The sequence below is a fragment of the Dicentrarchus labrax genome, unplaced genomic scaffold (assembly GCF_905237075.1).
Source record: "Dicentrarchus labrax unplaced genomic scaffold, dlabrax2021, whole genome shotgun sequence".
Classification (NCBI taxonomy): domain Eukaryota; kingdom Metazoa; phylum Chordata; class Actinopteri; family Moronidae; genus Dicentrarchus; species Dicentrarchus labrax.
In genome coordinates, this window is record NW_026136724.1 from 8,380,686 (window position 1) to 8,399,704 (window position 19,019).

General features: G+C 41.6%; 1 protein-coding gene across 11 annotated transcripts in view; it reads left to right on the forward strand.

Annotated features, from left to right (window-relative positions):
• The window catches only part of celsr1a (cadherin EGF LAG seven-pass G-type receptor 1a), an 89,936-nt gene that overhangs the window by 40,142 nt on the left and 30,775 nt on the right, over positions 1–19,019 (forward strand). For 7 of the 11 annotated variants that reach the window (XM_051391791.1, XM_051391796.1, XM_051391792.1 and 4 more), the window contains exons 4-7: positions 1,882–2,104; positions 3,688–3,803; positions 5,516–5,604; positions 11,983–12,063. In XM_051391791.1, the coding sequence (XP_051247751.1) occupies positions 1,882–2,104; positions 3,688–3,803; positions 5,516–5,604; positions 11,983–12,063 (509 nt within the window). The remainder of the gene's footprint in view (positions 1–1,881; positions 2,105–3,687; positions 3,804–5,515; positions 5,605–11,982; positions 12,064–19,019) is intronic. The other 4 variants (XM_051391797.1, XM_051391800.1, XM_051391798.1 and 1 more) reach the window with 1 other exon arrangement.

A 19,019-nucleotide genomic window follows, 5' to 3' on the forward strand; every position in this document is an offset into this window, starting at 1 on the left:
CTGATACCTGACTGACTGTCTCTCCCTAATAGAGCCTTGAGGGCCTCTGACAGCCGTCATCCCTCCTCTCCCTCTGTCTCTCCCAACACTCTACCTCTCCTCTCCTTCTCTTCCTCTATCTTATCTGATGTAATTACCTGATTATACCTGTCTTTGTCACTCACTGGCCCTGCCTCGCCTTCTCCTCCTGCTCCCCATGTCCATCTTCCACACTCACCCATCATATTTCCCTTACCTGCCTCTTTCTGTCCCCCCTTTGAAGGTCACAGTTCAACTCAAGATAGTCAGGGCCCATCAGGGTCCATTATGGGGCTGATGACAGGGGGCCCGCTCTGTCCTCCTTGGGTTTCCTGCATTACAGGGAAACAGATCCTTATAATTCACCCTCGGAAAAAAGGATTATGCTGAGGAGAGAAGGGCCATTAGCTGGTTCCAGCCTGTGGTGTTGGGGGTCTGTGTGCGTCCTGGGTGGAGAGATCTTGTCTGGACATCAGGTTGACACACAACACTGCATGGGACACAGAAGCACCTATCACAAATAATATTGCAGTCAGAAAGAGGTCTGTTGTGTGTATTAGTGGAGGAATTTATATGAGCCGAGCCAGAAAGCTGGGCCCAACTCACTGATTCTGGACAAAGCTAGAGCCACATGTAATTTAGGAGGAATTTCTCATGGTGAGACCCACTGCAGTAAGCAGCTGAATTAGGTAATGTAATATAATAGATTTGATATCAACATGCAGCCTCCAAGTTATGGCAACTCCCAGGCCAGATAGCAGAAGACCTCGTAGACAATGAGCCGATCCAAAGTCTCCCTGCTAGTTCGGTTAGCCTGGTTAGTTTGGTTGGTCTCATGGAGGATTTGACCATACCTGGGCCAACTCACACTACACATTCACACATCCAGTATCAGTTCAAATCACGATATTTGCACATGAGTAAATGTGCTTCTGGCAAACCCTGGTAAATGTTGGACGTGGTTAGTTTAAGTAGACGTAGAAGTGGTTTAGGGAAAGTGGAAGCATAAAAGGCAATTCCAACACTTAATCTGAAATAATTGTTGGAATGTGATGTGTTAATTCAAGAGTGATATATTATCATAGAACCCAAGTTAGAGTGACGCTAAGAAGGATTTGTCTGATCTTTATATGGTTTAAAAGTATCAGCATGAGTTCAGCCACGGATTTGACTTAATAGAGGAATGTCTCATCCCTGTCTTCAACGTCTCCTCTCTTCCTTTCTTCCACCCACTATCCATCAAGTTTTTTCCCCCCTCATCACTCCCTTTCCATGCTCCCTACTCCTTTTTTATCTCCCATCCTCTCTCTTCTCTCCAAATATGGCCAAATTACATTGTGGCTAAGACCTGCACTTCCCAGAAAGGGGCTATAAACAGGGCTTTATCGTTATTGCTAACATTCAGACAGAGAGAGGGTTTTTCTTAAACTGGGGGTTTTTAAGAGGGCCCTTCGAAACGTAATGTTATCGCTGTTGTATAAGCCTGCTTGACTTATAATCAAAGGCCTTGTTAAAACAACTGGATTCCAAACAGATGACACGTCTGATAAGTCAGTCAACGGTGGACAGCATGCTTCACAGAAAAGATAAAATAAAAATAAATTGGTGAGATCATGCACTGACAGGTAATTTATCATTCACATTGCATTGCACTGCTATTGCAATACACATCTCGTATCTACAGACAACAGCGTCGACAGAAGATGTCACCTTCTCAAACCAAGGTAGCAGTAAAGGTGTCAACCCCAGCAAAGACTGAAATTAAAACTAACAAACAAACAAAACAACCAACATGAGTCATACAACAGATGCAAACCAGCTCAGACGCTCTGTTAAACTGAACTGCCCTCCATTCTCTCATAGGCGAGCACTGCGAGTTGAATGCATCATCAGGCCGGTGTGTACCCGGTGTGTGTAAGAACGGCGGCAAGTGTGTCAACCGGCTGGCGGGTGGTTTCATGTGCCAGTGTCCACCGGGAGAGTACGAGAAGCCCTACTGCGAGATGACCACCCGCAGCTTCCCTGGACAGTCCTTCATCACCTTTAGAGGCCTGAGGCAAAGGTTCCACTTCACCGTCTCCTTCACGTGAGTTTCTTTACTTCCTTCCTCTGCCATTCATTCCTTGTCAAATAAAATGAAATTCAGTTCAAGAAAAAGGGTGACCGTTTGCTAAGTCTCAGTCCCAGTAATGACTGTTCACACACAGCACATTTTTTAAAATGATAATGGTGGCAGGTGTAATGCACAAAATTCAAAGTCATTTTTGAAGCAGGCTATTTAATCTATTACTTGTGTTTTTGGAAAGGCTAACAAAAACCACTCTTTAAATGCTTAACCATACTAATCTAATTATTTATTATTAATTATTTAATATTAAAAAAAGCTTGAGAATGTACAAAGTTCATGCTATTTGCCACCAAATTCAAATAATATTTTTCAATAGTTTTCTTACGCAGACAACATTTTAGATTTACAAAATCTTGGCCGTTAAGTGCTCCAATTAATATTCCTTTTTTTTTCTTACGCCCACCGGGGATTGCTGCACCAGCTTTTAACCGCACAGCAACGGCTGTACATGAGGTGTGATACTTGTAGCCGTGTATCAACGGTAATTTAGGGAGTGAGAGGAGGTGCACAAATAAACACAGTTGAATTCAGCAAGTGTGTCAACTGGGGCGTGCCGAGACATGTGCACACTTTTCCATTGTGTCTCTGTTCCCTTCTCTCAATACACACATGCACACACACACACACACACACACACACACACACACACACACACACACACACACACACACACACACACACAATATAGGAGTAAAGAACACACACACACACACACACACACACACACACACACACACACACTCCATCTGAATGTGCAACTTTATGACTTTATTTGTGCTTGTGAAACTGTTGCTGGTTCAGCAAGTTCAGCAAGCAAGCTCACTGTATATATTATGTGGAGAAAAACTTTTGTCGCGTTTCATTACCAGTAATAGGTAAGATGAGTTTGATAAATGCAAGTTCGTAGACACCATGACGGTGAGAAAGGTTGAAAACAGGAAAGGCTGTGCGATGGGTTTCCCTTATCAGTGTTTGGCTACAGCCATCCTGACTTCCTGCCCCGCTGCCCTCACTGGCATCTGCCGGCTGACTCCTCTGCCCTCACCTTACATTCCTAACACACACAAACAGCTACACATGTTGAACTTTGTACCCACGTGCAGGTAGTGGCTCATTCACCAGGTCTTTGTCCCTCTTTCACACGTGGATACGCTCATGCATCATCCCAAGGCAGGGGAACTGTTTCCTCTCTTCGGCCCACCGGCTTCACACTTCCTGCCTTTCCTTTCCAAGTGACTTTTCCTCAAGAGCTCCTTGGTCCTTTCATCATAAAGCTATCTGCAAGGCCTTCAACTGCTCAGCCCCGGTCTGTTTGAGTTGGAGAGGTGCTTAGAAATGTAACAGGAAACGAGCTAAAGTGGAGAAAAACAGTTTAAATCCGCTCAACCCTTACTGTCAGACAAATGTTTTTTTTAAGCCTCATTTTGAACCTCTGCATTGCATAAATTAAAGCAAAGCTATTTTTCTGGCTGCCGCATACTGTAGCTTAATCTTTGGGTTGATTTTACCACCGTAGAATCTAAAAAATCTGTCCCCTGCAGGTTCGCCACCAGAGAGAGAAACTCTCTGCTTCTCTACAACGGCAGATTCAATGAAAAACACGACTTCATCGCTGTGGAGATCATCGACGAGCAGATTCAGCTCACCTTCTCTGGAGGTTAGGCCCCATAATGTGTGCGTGTGTGTATGCCAGTGTGTGTGTGTGCTGACCACTTAAAGTAATCGTTGTTAATATCAGCTGCATTGCAGATAGATTAACACAGGTGTAAGTGCACTTTATCTAAAGTGACTTTCACTAAGAGCCTGTGAAATAACTCTTATCAGCATGCGCTTTCTTTTGAAAAGAGTGTTTATTTTTGTGTATGTGTGTATTAGAGCATGCATGTATCCAAATTGTTCCCAAATTTGAACATGTTCATTTGTCTGTGTGTGTGTGTGTGTTTCTGTGTGTGTAGGTGAGATAGATGGGTGTGTTTTATGGTTTTGAAAGCAGCTGCTTCCTCACAAAGGGAGCTGCCAGACTGATTGATAATGGCTCAGACATTTAACTTGCCAAAAAACACATACTTAACACACACAAACACACGGGCTAAAGCCCATGAGCAGTGGATCACTCAAAACTAGACTTCTTCACCAACAATGCAAGTTTTTAAGGCATATATGCACACACAGATACTTTTGCATACTGACGCACATACAGTTTCATGTGCAATCTCACACACACACACACACACACACCCACAATAATTGTTAAAACTGGTAACTGTTGGATTGCAGATCAAACACATATTTCTTTGGAGTGGTGACTGTTGTTTTCAGAGTCGGGCTACTTTCCCATGGTACCATACAGGGAGGAATCCAGTTCAATATGATTATGTTGGGTGAAGCCTGTTTGGGAGCCAAGCCAAGTCCTTGTGCCTCATTTCAAATCTGAAATGTGACTAAATGTTGAATGCATGACTCATCAAATTAAACACTCAGAATTATGACTCATAGGTAATGAAGAGGGGTGGGAGGAATGTCTTTGATTTGTTTGCAGTGTTTCTCTGTCATTGCTTTCCTATCTTTATGCAGTGTAGTAAATAAGTTGGCGAAGTAGGACATACAATCACTTACTTTCTGTCTCTCACATGCGCAACCAGAAAGCTGAGACATCACTTATTAACTCTCTCTAACTCTCTGCACTCACACACAAAGACGCGCACACTTTACTCGTCGGCGTTGCTGTACTGTTTACTGATTTCCAGAGCAGTGGATTTCTGCCCAGGCTGCTCCTGCCCTTGACAAACAGAGTAAACCCCCAGTAAATCCGGTGCCATTGTGCTCTACAATTTTCTCACTGAGAGCCATTGATACTACGGACTAATACTGGCTTTCCTAACAGTTGATTTATGATCATAGTGTGTGCGTATGGATCTGTGTAAGTCAAGTAAGGCCGCAGAGTTTGCATTGAATGGTATTTTATCAATCACCTGGAATATGTTGAGTGAGGAAGACATTTCTGTGATGATTTCCTCATCTCATTCAGTTGCGTTAAAGCAATATCTGCAATGGTTGTATCCTTATAGTAAAGTGAATGAATGATTCATTAACGCATTTGTTTGCAGTCCCATTCCACTTACAGGAAACATTACGTATTTAAATGAATAATGTCAAGATCCTAGACTGAAACTGTGCAGTAGAGGTAAACAGCAGCTGCGCTTAATCATTTAAATCACATTATGGTCATAATTCACTTTTGCTGTTTGCCTCTCTTTCATCCGTCCATCCTTCCTTTCCTTTCCACTGTCCCGTTTATCACTCCCCCAATGTCCAATCTCCCGCCATTCACTCTTTCTCCTCTTCTTCCCTCCTTCCCTCATCATCCAGGTGAGGCAAAGACCACAGTGTCTCCCTACATTCCAGGCGGGGTCAGTGACGGCCAGTGGCACTCTGTCATGCTCCATTACTACAACAAGGTAAGGACCTTAAGCACACAACTGACCGCTGCGCCTCCTCCTCCAGTAGACTTTTTAAAATGTCCTTGTCCTGGCTTTTGAAAACATGAGATACTCAGCTTAGTTTATGACATAGAAAAATCAAGTTGAATATTCCATCAGGAGCGTAATTAGCCAGTGTTGAGAGTTGATAAGTTCAGGAGTGTTATTCTGGTAGTAAAGTGTATGAAATGTGAATTTCTTTGAGGCTACAAAGGCAGTTGACCTTGACTGCAGATTCGGCAGATTATCTTAACAGTGCAAGTTTGTTTTGTGACGTTAACTAACTGACACAGTGCTCGCCCCACTGCCTTAGCCTTTGACACTGAATTATGGTATAGCTTTCTTGCATGAGGAGCGGGGGCCTGGCTTTAGCTTCAAGGGTCAAAAGTTCAACAACTGTGTTTTCCCACTAGACAGCTTAAGTATATAGCTGGTTTTCAAGGGTGGATTGTCTTTATATGTACCTTGTGGATACTTTCATAATGGTACAATCTCCCCTGAATCCCAATCACTGACAAAAAGGATTTATTTATTTATTTAACCATTTTTCAAGACGTTCCCACGATGGTCTTCTTGCCTCTTTACTAAGTCCAATCTCAGAAAAGAGACAGCAATTATTTCACCACCTAGCTCATGTATCCACTTCAGTTGTTATATTATATTAGAAGGGCTTACATTGCAGGTGTTCATTTTCAACAAACTTCCAGAGCCTGCGGCCATTGTTCTTATAACATTAAACCAGACAGGAAATAAGATGCTACTGGCCTGCTAAACATGTAGATCCTATAGTTTGTGTCAGCCAATTAACTGTACGGTTTGAAAGCTCTCAAATGAACCTTTAAATCGATCTGGTCAGTGGTCTGACAACCGTGTGGAGTAGGACAATTATCTGTCTCTTACCTGGCTAAAGATCAATCTTACCCATTTAAAGTTGAAACAGTGGTGGATATGCCTTCTTCCCTAAGTGAAGCCAATCAATTCAAGCCTTGTAGACACGAGACACACCATGTGCTAGCCTTATTTCATAACCTTTCAAAGCTAATATGCTAGTTGGTATGCATGTGTACGCTCTGTTCTGACAAAAGACATCTCTCTATTCATTCCCTTTTTTCACCCCCCATCTCTTTCCTTTTCTTTCTGGCTCTTCATTCATGTCTGTGACACTGAAAGCTGTAGCATCACTGGCCTGACCCAAGACTTCCAGCATCATATTTCAGCAGCACTTGTGTTTTGCAACTTGTTAAAGAGAGTAACCTGCTTCTGAGGCTAACGCTCGCCTACAGTGCACACCTTCTCACATTTCACAGGTTGTTCGCCTCTTTCTTGTGTCTACCAGCTACTGTATAGGGCCCATAGCATATTTGGTAGCCGTGACAGGAAAGTATTCATCAGAGGTGATGAATCAGCCTACCATAGTGTACCTTGTTGGCTGCAGGGTCACATCTGTATCTATTGTTTGAGGTGTGTTTCGGCTGCATGTCAACAGCACTGCCTTTATGATGCTAGAGACAATAGCTTGAACCTTGTAGTGCTTTGTTAAGATGGCTGCAAGGCTCCTGACTGCCACTAGGATTATTTGCAGAGCACAGTAAGTTGGCACTGAAGACTTATGTTTGTCTGTTGGGTCGTCTAGTGTTTGTAGGGATGTCTCCATGGAAACAAGAGATTTAATTTTCCATGCTTGAACAGATTTCCTGCTTTGTTTCCATTCTGTACCGTTTACTTTTTCTTCTCTATTTATCTTTACTGATCCTATAGGCTTCATCTTTGCTGCTGTGACATGCAGACACAACTGCTCTTCTAGTACACGCATAAAGACACACGTATTACGTCAGTTTTATGAGTGTATGCAAGTGTTATTGGCGTGTAAAGCAGGGGATGTGCGCGTTCCTCCAGCGTCAGTCTTAATACAGACCAGTGATTTGCAAAGCAGGTGACACATTCCGTTGAATTAGCCAGAGGCCGACTGTAGCGCTGACACAGGGTCAGCTTTTCTTCATGTGTTGAATGATCAGAAGTCGGATTGACTGATGGTAATTTAATCCTACATCAGTTGCTTGAGGGATTAGTGGAAATGTATATGGCAGAGAGCAGTAATGTTCTCACAATAGATTAGACGTGTTGACATGTGAATGTACGGACGTGAATGTGGGCCGTGCATGAGGGAAAGAACCCTCACTTTTAGATTTACACACACATTAGTCTGAAGGTGGCATTGCTTGCATTGCTCAGAGAGACTAGAGGGAAGATCAGAGCCCAATTCTCAAACTGTGATGTAATCCAGATTCATGTCAGGCAAACACGCACGCACACACACAAACACTCGCACATAAATCATTTTCCCTCTCTGTCCATAAGTTGTCTCTTTGGGAGCTTTTGGGGGATTTTAGTGCTCATAAATGGAGAGATTTTGTTCAAGATGGCTTCTGGTGATTGATATAGAGATCAGTAACCAGTTGCACATGCTAAGTTCAAACATGAAATACTTAGAAGTGTTTAATATGTGGAGATTTAGGCATCATTCAATTCTATTCTTTGTAAAACAAACGAAAAACAGTTTTTACTAGATTTTAAATTCTACTTCACAAAAATACCGATAAAAATATTTTCAAAAATATAAAATGTTCCTTAAACAACAACAAGCCATGCCAATAACGTTGGTTATAATGTTGGTTCTCCTCCCACAGGAGTCCCAGTTAGCTTGTAACGGTCCTAACGGCGCACTCACACAATACACACATGCACACACAGAGGGTGATTTATTGGGTCAGATGATGAGGCGGTTGAAGTTGTGCAGGGTTGTGCGGGTGCCCCCTTTTTAAAGCCGCTGCTGCTCTCTCTTCAGAAGAACTAGGGTGCTTCTGCTTAAAAACAGAGGGCAAAGGTCGGGGGGAGGGTTGGCATGACAACAGACATGGACTTGCCATTGTTGCAATGATCTGGGTCAGTTGGAAAGCTGTGTGTGCGTGTGTTTGCATCAGTGGGGGGCCGACAAATAGACAGCTTTTTTGAGTGAGTGTATGAGTGTGTGTGTGTGTGTGTGTGTGTGTGTGTGTGTTTTGAATGTGTGCATATGTCCGTACTGCTATTGGAGATGTTACACAATAGAAGTGGAAGGATAAAGACATGTTTGAAATTCCACCGTGCGGCATCTCAAGGACAGTTGACTGTGTCAGCAAGGCACACCTAAACAGGAAACACACACACACACACACACACACACACACACACAAACATACACAGATACGGCGCATTGATGGGTATTCTTGGAGCAGCAGGAGTTTTGTCTTGGGTTTTGATGTATGCTAACTACAGGAAATGACATCTTGGTGCAGGAAATGATGTTATTTAGGTGGACACTGGGCAGGATGTCAGTTGTATCATGATTGTATCTGCCAGGCCACCTGCATGGATTACATCAGGATACAATAAATGCCAAATAGGAAAAGAATGCTTGGATTTGTTTTATTTTACCATAACCACAACCATAGTCTCACCATAATAGGTCCATTTAAAAAAGTTTTAATTTATAATAGGGATTTTGCTGTGAAAGACAGATCTTAATGAATTTGAAAGTTTATTCTTGACACAAGAAGTAGTGGTTTTACAGAAAAAAAAGTTTAAGTAGCTTTCAAATCAACAACAAACTTCCTCCATTGATAAAGATTGTGAGGTTCAGTTAAAAGCTTGGGGAAAAGTAAGTGGACTTTTGAATTATTTAGGAGTAGTGGTAATAGTAGTAGTTCATTTTCAGCACTTGTAATCCACATTTACACACAATGATTATATAGTTGCCGTTGCATGTCAAACTCTTATTATTAACTCTATATAAGCATTTTCTCACGGTCATATGTAATTTTTAGTTGTGGATTTAAAGCTATCATTGCTGAATGAGATTTTAATTTGTAACTATGACTGCGTCCCATCCAATGAGCCTGCAGTTCCAGATATTTTTGTTCAGTATGAGTTCACATCGGAAGCATGAAACCAATAGGACAGAAGGAATTCGCAGGAATCTGAATTGTATTTGCGTTTATGTTTCACCAGCTGTCTTTCAACAAGAATAAAATGAAAAAATGCTCATGAGTGAAACACCAATTAACTGTAAACCAGAGCAAAGAATAAACTATAATTAAGTTCCATGTGATCTATCCACATGGTGCCAAATTCAGTGAAGCAGAGCATGACTCCAGATATGACATATTTGTGTTTTTGCACTATTCTTACAATACTACTTGGGGCTTGATGATAGACATGTTAATAGTGTTACACTGGCTAATATGGGCTATGATATTTACAACTAGGGTGTGTAGACAGCATTCCCAGACAGGCTTAGCTGGCTCTTATCACCAGCAAGTACCAAAAGTTCACTCATTCTGCTTCTGCTGTTCCTCCCTCGCTCTCACTCTGGTGCTGTTTACATGGCAGGGCTTTAATCATCAGAACATAAGTGCAAATTACTTCACAGCGTAGCTTGAAGTATTTTTTAAATATACTGTGTGTGTATTTTTGCATTCCACCTCTGCTGAAACACTTGATGTAACTCAACCACTCAGCTGTATTTAGAAACCTGGTTGGTTTTGGTTTTATTACTGTTTTAGTTCATTCTCACTGCTCTCAGTGTCATTCACGTCGTTATAAATGGACTTTACATTACATGCCCATCACCAACCAGCAGATCATTTAGCAACTTAAGAGCCAGATATTTCTCTCTGGAGATGGTATATTTGACTCTGAGTTTCAGCAGGTAGTCTAAGTATATATATAAGATGGAGTCAATACCAAAATTATCCAAGACATTGACATCTATTACAAATGTTAAATGCTTTATTTCCAGTGTTTATCTAACATTAATATCAGTCTGTTACTACTGTAGTTTTCCTCATCTTCATCGGGGACAGTTATCTCTCCGTCTGTGCTGTAAAATAGATAGCTGCTACCCTCTTTGTATTTTCTCTCTGTCTCTTTGTTGATCTTTCAGGGTTTATTGGGTTTCCAGAACAAGCTGACACACACACACACACACACACACACACACACACACACACACACACACACACACACACACACACACACACACACGTATGTGTAGAAGTGTGTGTGTGTGTGTGTGTGTGTGTGTGTGGCCGGTAGATAATTGCTCTTAAAATAAATACACTGCTTGTAAGTGGTATGGGAGTTATCATCCATCTCCTGGCGTTGTAGCTTTATTGCTAATAGTCGAGGCCACATGTGGCTTTTCAGAGTGGCTGATGACTTAGAGGGACAGACGCATGCCTTATTAGGTGTTTGGCTGTGTCATGGTAACACACTCACAAACTCAGCTGTGCATAGAGATGGACAATGTCCCTATGTGTGTGTTATGATGAGGGACTGTGACATTGTGTGTTTCTGCACAGTTGCGGGTGCAGCGTTTTGTATTTTCTCTGCTAAGTGCTTTTTAGAAAGGTTAAGTAGTTATTTTTTAAGGGTGAAGCCCCAGACTCTGCATTCCCCGGCAGGGTGTGTTTTTAGAGGAAGAGGCCATGTTATTCTTTGTTCTTCTTGACGCTGGTTTCTCCAGACCTCAAACAGTTAAGGTTATCATCACAGATAAACACACACATTTAAATACCAGGAACTACTCTTTTACTAATTATAATGCATCAACGAGTATCTGTGACTATTTAAACAAAGCAGATACACTCCCTATCAAAGGAGGCATGTTGTTTAGTTGCTTTAAATCATTATTCTAACACAGTAATCTAGTGCTGCAGCATGTAACGATGCTTCATAACCCATGTTTTGTGTCAGTGTGGAGTGACTACCTTTGTTGACATTTGGAAGCTTCTTTTGGGCTTTCACATGATTGTGCCAAAAGGAATATTCCCTGTGTTTTTCCTGCTGTAAATTTCACCTGCTGTTCACATAGCATAGCATAGCATTTCACAGTGTGGTATAAATCTGCCAGAGACATCTTTGTCCGAAGGCGGCAGAGCATGAGTTGTTGCCTATTGTGTGAGGTGGTGGGAGAGGTGTTTTTGAAGTGGGCAGGAATTAGGTTTTACTTTGTTGTTATTTTTGGCAAATTGGCTGATAGCACATCCAGCCACAGACACTTCAGCATGCCTCTGCTCACACACATACAGTACATTATAAATGTATACACGTGCAACTGCAATTCATATTTTTCTCCTGCAAGCTCAAATGAAGCAAATGGAAGTAAAATCCTCAAAACTGGACTGATGAGTCTTTCACATGACAACATAAATATGCACAAACCTCCAACACACACACACACACACACATAGTGACGTGCCTTGGTTGTGGGCTGCAGGTCTAACGCGGTGTCTCTCTCTCACGGTGTCTTTCTCCCAGGAAGGGGGGAGTCTGATGGACTCCAGTGGGGCTCTGCGGCTCCCGCTCTATACTGCCTGGCTGGAGCTCAATCAGAAGGAGGTAACCTCTGACCTCTAGCCTAGTCCCCACTGGTGGCTTTTTTCCCCCCTGGGTCTTATTTAGTCCCTACTCTGCTTGTAGTACAGTCTACTGGACTAACTCTACTGTACATGCTTACCTCAGATATACAGAAGTAACATGGCCTCTAACACTAGGGCGTCAGCTCTAGTTTATTCTGGCTCTGGTCTGGTCCGGACTGTAGAAGAGGCTGTGGTAGATTTTGGGGGGTTTACCGGTTTCGGTTTGGGCGTAAAATGTGTGTCCTAGTTGGTAGTGCCAATGATGTGACCTAACTTTCTTCTGTCTTTCCTATGTTCAGCTTCTGGGTGAAGTCATAAACAAAACAGGGACCCACTCTGGGTACATTGTGTATAGCGCTACTAGGGTACTTTTAAGGGTACCTTCAATAAATGTACAAAACTTGGACTTTGCCTCAATCTTTTTCCGCATCAGCCTGGTGTTGCATGTTTAAGTGTTCTTTCATTCTTCTTTTGAAACATTTAGCACATATGGTAGTAGGTATCAAATTAGCAGAAAAACATTTTAAATTCAATCGATCAGGTGTTTTGAACACATGCAGATCTGTGTGGATGAAGAGTTCGGAATGCTGTTGCTTTGTAGTTTGGGATGATTGCGCTCAGTCACCATGTTACACTTTGTGGTATGGACAGTTTTAGGTACAATATATATCAGCCTTGTGGTCTCTCTCAATGAAGACTCTCTCTTTATTGCTGTTCCATCTTTCTGACTCTAAGTTAATAGTTTTGCATGTGCACATAGATTCTTTTCATCTGACTATGTATTACTGTCCTCATCTACACTATTATCTGCCTCGCTCTGTTTCTCCATCTAGCTGGGGAAGCTACTCATATCTAAAAATGGACCAGTGCTGTAAAAGCAGAAATGTCACAGTAACAGGCTTCTTGCTCACCTGTCAGCTCTCATTGACTTCCTCTATTGAGGTTTGTTCAGGTGAAATAAACATGTCTGAGCCTTGGAAGGCAGGCAGACAGGTAGGTAGGCTCCCAGTGAGCAGTGATTGTGTTTTCTTTGGCAGCAGCGTGGCAGGCCGAAGCACCGATCTGTCAGGGAGGATTACCAACATTAAGAAATCGTCACAGATGGCTCTTGTAATGAGCATGGACAGCAAATGTCTCTGGGTTCACACACTTCTGTTTAGACTGTTAGTTTCATGGATTTAAATTTCCATTTGTCCTTAATCTTCTCTTGTGTTTCTCTAAGATCCCTACAAGTCCTTTGTGGTTGATATTAATTTGGGAATTAACTAAATAATAGTGAGATATCAGTTGAATAGAGCCCATGACTACACCCAGTTTTAGGCTTCTGTACTTTTGCCAGTTGAAGCCACCTTCTTCTACAAATTGTTGTGTGTGTGTGTGTATGTGACAGCATGTTTGGCAGGGTCAAAATATCTTTAACGATTTATTCTGATAAAAAAATACAGCAAAACAGAAAAAGTACTACTAAATACTAAAAAATATATTATTGTTAAGATGTTGGTTATTTTAACGTAAAATATACTGTGTAGGCATTTTATGTGTCACAAATTGTGTATGTTGTGTGTGTGCGTAATGCAACACAATAGCATTTTGGGATAGCCAGGCAATGTCCAAAGTAGAAGAATAAACATTGGTGAGTACATTTTGTAGGTTATTTGTGTAACCCTGGTACTCTGAGCAGTCTTACTATGTAATACGCCTGCTCACATAAACAATTTTTTTTATTACATTAGCCCAGCCCCAGGACCCTCCATCTTTATATATATACATGGCAACTTTCTTGAGAGATTTAGCAACTTTTCAGACCTTTTTAATTACTTTATTTCTACCTAGGTGTCACAGGTGTCTGTGTTCTAGTCTAAGGACAGTTTAGCTAGTCAGCCTTCAAAAGGAGGGTCCCGATACAGATGTTATGACTGCTAGCCATTCAGTCTTGAAACACCCACATCAGTTGAACCTTTGTATTATGCGTGTTTTTATCTAGATGAATGAGTTAGCTGTCGGCAGGAACAGCAGATGTGCACAGTCTTGTGTCATTGAGGAATGAAGATAAATCTGATAAATCTGTCACTGCAGACCGCCTTCATACATCTCTGCCTAACCCACTACATCTCTCTCTCTCTCATGTCTCTCTGTTTCTCTTCACCGTTGCTCCTTTTTACATTCCTTCCTCGCTCCCCTGTGAAGTAAGGGTGTGTGTGTGTGTGTGTGTGTGTGTGTGTGTGTGTGTGTGTGTGTGTGTGTCACTGAAAGGAGGAAATTTCACACACTTCACCTAGCATGACCTAAACCTCTTATTAACGTTGAGAAAGACTGGCAGTGGAATTAGGGGGTAAGAGAAAAGGAAGTGTAGAAATAGAATAAGAATAGAAAAAAAAAATAGAAAATAGAATAGAAATAAGATGAGAGAGATGAAACATCTATATAGTTTATAACCAGTCTGTAATCCTGGCACTAATGTGTGTTCATTCTCCCCCTCTTGTGTCTTTCTGTCTCCTCGTCTTACTGTCTTATCTCTTTTCACTCCTGTATATCTCTTATCTCTTATATGATCCCTATCAAGTTCAGTTTTATTGGGCCATTTCTTTTGCTCCTAAACATTAGCCTCACTCCTGGTGATCCTTAATTGCTTTATTCTCTCTACAAGCCTATTTAGATAATGGTTAGATGGGCATTGTACAGCTGCGGCTGCCTCAGAAATCCCGTTTAGATAAATGTTGTGCATGAATTCTTTTCTCCCAGGAATATTTTACTGCAACAGGAATTTGGTTCTTTGACTTTGAGATCTATAATTCATTTTTAAAAACAACCTATTATTTTTTGCTATATTAAAGATCATGGGGAAAAACCTGTAAATTTTCTTGCCAGGAGTTAGATTAGAGAATTGATACATGTCATGTCAGTGCGGTAAATGTGAAGGTACAGCCTAGAGACGGTTAGCTTAGCTAAGCATACGAACTGGAAGTAACACTACAGCATGACATTTTTACACTTTTTGTACGGATTAAACAAACGAGATATAAGATGTTAATTAATGAGCTTTAGACTTGCTGGTAGACAGATTTGTATTGCCGTTGGACAGGTTAGCTGTTTCCCCCTGCTTCCAGTCTTTATATAAAGATAAGCAAACAACTGACATGACAGTGGTATTTAATTTATTTTTGGCAATAAAACAAGTACATTAATTTTTTTTAATGTCAAACTATTGCTTTATCACTACTTTTATTTTGTTTTGCTTGGAATTTTGTTTTTGAAACAAGAAAAATATTTCCATAATCTGTACATGTTTTATGACATGCATCTGTGCAATGATGTGAAGCTTTGATAATTAAATGTTAGTGCAACGTAGCAGTGTTGCAGACAAATCAAAGCCAGGCAAACTTGTGATTTTAAAAGGCAAAAGTGCAACAAAACATGACACTAAACATATGCAAGGTACAGGGGTCTAAAAGAAGGGGGAAAAGCTAAAGATTAATGATGCAGAGTAAGTTAAAGAGACAAAATATGCTTTTAACAAGCAGCTGAAAAACATTAATTAGAAGGTAATCCCCTTGATGTCAGCATACAGGCAGGTGGCCATGTTTGTCGAGTTGTAAAAGGAATTTTCTCAAGCCGTTCCAAATGGGATACAGTTACCATTACCTCAGTTTTTGTGTCGTCCACGCATTTGTTTTGCTCCTTGAAAGCTACAAGCCAACAATGGCCGCTATCCATCTGTTACACTGATAGATCGAAGTGTGATGAGACGACGAAGACAGCAGTAACATATAGGCTTGAACACGGGACGTCGTAGCTTTGTGTAAACCCTCTGAGGACTCTGTGTGTGTGTGTGTATGTGTGTGTTTGTGTGTGTTTGTGTGTGTGTGTGTGTATGTGTGTGTGTGTGTGTGTGTGTGTGTGTGTGTGTGTGTGTGTGTGTGTTTGAATAATTCACACTTCTAGGTTTACATAGCCAGAGGGCAGGTGAGGTAATATGGACATGACAGAGTCTGTTGCTGCCAGGGGGAAGGTGGGACACACTAGCCTGTGCATGACGGGGCCAGAAATCAACTTTACACACATACACATACCACACACACTTATAAGAGAGATATTGGTTTTGGTTCAGAGCCCATCTTTATTTTGGCTCCAGTTTATGTTACATTACTAAAACAGTTCTTTTATGGATACTTTATGATAATAAAAACATGTTTGATCTTCTTTTGTGGTTACCTCAGTTTAACTCAGGGAAACACATCAGTATTCACACACACACACACACACACACAAACACACACTCACAGACACACAAAAGCACCAGGAGATCACATCAATTGCAATTTTCATCCAAGAGTCAGAGAAACAATAGCATTTCCTCAGGCGAACCCAAATAAAATAAAAGACCGTGTGGCCTTTTTCCTTTATTATTAAAATGAACCGCGTTGCCGCCTGCAACTCCACTAGCCATTTCCTGCCTCACACACACACACACACACACACACACACACACACACACACACACACACACACACACACACACACACACAAGCTTGCCGCTTGCTCACTCAACGTGCATGCTTAAACACATTCTGCAGACATCCTTCCAGTAGTCCCCAAACACACCAACAAACACATAATCACCACCGAGTATTTCCATACTCTGTGCATACACACACACACACACACACACACACACACACACACACACAGACACACACAACCACACACATATTTCCTGGTCATTAGTTGCTCAGTTTAACAGTGTTTAAGGTGTTTTCTGACTGAGCTGTCGAACTGTGTTTTGCACGTAACTCAATCTGTGCAGCAAGGCTCTTTATCCCCGCCGCGGGGCTGGTTGAGTTATCATGTCTTGTTTGACAGGCGGCCCGGTGGTAATGGAGGTGTTGAACGTGTGTATTTGGGAGAGGGAGAGACTGTGTGTGGCTTGGGGTGGGTCTTTGTCCTGTGTCCATGTGTAGACCAGGAGTTGCTGTGAAGAGAAAGTGATTGTGCATGTGGCGTATTTGGCATATGATGATGATGATTTTTTTGTGTGTGCAACTGTGTGTGTGTGTGTGTGTGTGTGTGTGTGCGTGCGCACGCCCCTCCGTCAACTCGTGTCCTCTGCCCTTGTCGTTTTTGTGGCTAGCTGTGGGGATCAAGTGCGTTCCCATGGTTGCGGCAAGCCTATCGCCCCTGGAGACGACTCCTTAGAGAGAGGGAATCTTCAACAGCCCTGAGTCAGGCGGAGGGTAAATAAGAGCCTCTCTTGGGGCCCCTCAAAGTGAGGGCCAAGTGCACTTTAGAACCAGGGGTCAGAAAGAAGCCTGAAACCACGTACAGTTCTGCCTGCCATGGTTACACCGCTAGCAGACACACTAATTTATAAAAGAATTTGTAAATAAACACGCTCTTCCCATCAAGAAGGTCTTTTTTGAGGAGAATATTAAAATAGAATAGAATATTTGGATATTATGGATTAAGCTCCAAAAAAAGAGAATCTTATATTTCCCACAATGCAACCAATAGCATGTTAAATATCCATGTCTTTAAAACTCCCTGCCGCTAATTTGTGCTTCAATTGCCTCCCAATGACGAGTAAACCGATCTTCAAGTGTAAAATCTGTGGAGTGGCCCTTTAAGAAAGGCTTTGGGAATCCAAAAGGCTTGATCTGACATTGGTTACATTCATCATGCTTTTGTGTGTGAATGTGTGCGTATGAGCCTGGAGTAGTATAACAGCTGCGTTAATGCTCCTATATCCCCTACATATTACATACACATAACACAGCTATCCTAAATACATGTAGTTGTACATACATGTGTATGTGTCAGCCTATGTATCACAAGCACATGTAACAGCTGCACCCCGTGGGATTTTTTTTGAGTTGCGGGTCCATTATGCACGACATCTGGGTAACTCTCTCTCTCTCTCTCTCTCTCTCTCTCTCTCTCTCTTTCTCGCTTCGATGTTTTGCTTCCTGTCTTTATCTCATCTCTTCCTCGCTTGACTGAACTCAAAAGAAGTGATAAGATCGTAGCGGTCCCAACTACAGATTCCTCTGTTAGAAGAGTCACAGAGCGAGTGAGTTCTCTATCAGACAAATTACCTTTTGTTGCCCTTGAATGGCTTTTATACAGTTATCACACTTTCCCTCTCGCTTTCATTCCCCCACTGGCTTAAAAAGTAATTTGAGTTTTTGTTTGACGAACAGATTGCTATACTTCTTATCATCTTACTCTCGACAAGAAAGCAAAAAAAAATTTCCCAGAATGTTGCATTATTTATTTAAATTTCTACTTCATAAAAGTGCTGACTGGACTACTTTGAATGTAGTATTTATGGGAGGAATGAAGCGTTTCCTCTCCCAGCTTAATGTAATGTAAGTCAATCTGGCCACAGGTCAGATTTCTGAAGCATGGAATAAAACCTGTTAACAAAAGATAAGCAGGACAGACGTAAAAAGAAGGATATGAATCAGATTTTTAGAGGAATTTGTGCCTTCTAAGGAGCTGTTTTTACTATCTAAACCTACAAAGCATATTGTCCAGTCACTATCTTTTTTTTAACTTCTGCTCTCTGCTGTGAATTTGGGCATACACAACAGGACAGTGACATTTTCTTTCCTTCTCTTTCGCCCCTTCTATTCCTTCACCACTGCTGAGCTTCTTTGAACCTTCTGGTTGTTTGTGTTAAGGTCTTCATTGTTCTTCTGCTGCAGGCTGCATGGTGCCAACATTTCTTTACAGCTTCATGCTGCAGGCTTTGCTGCTTTCTGAACCAAACCAGATCTTTTTTTTTTCTCACCTAGAGCGCAGTGGAGCTTGATCACAGACTGCCCACAGGGGATGTTCATTCATATATCACAGCAGGGTAATGAATTAAAGGTACCCCTAATTATCAGGGATATTTTTAATTATGCAAGAATTTCATAAACTATTGGCCGCAGCCGCAGA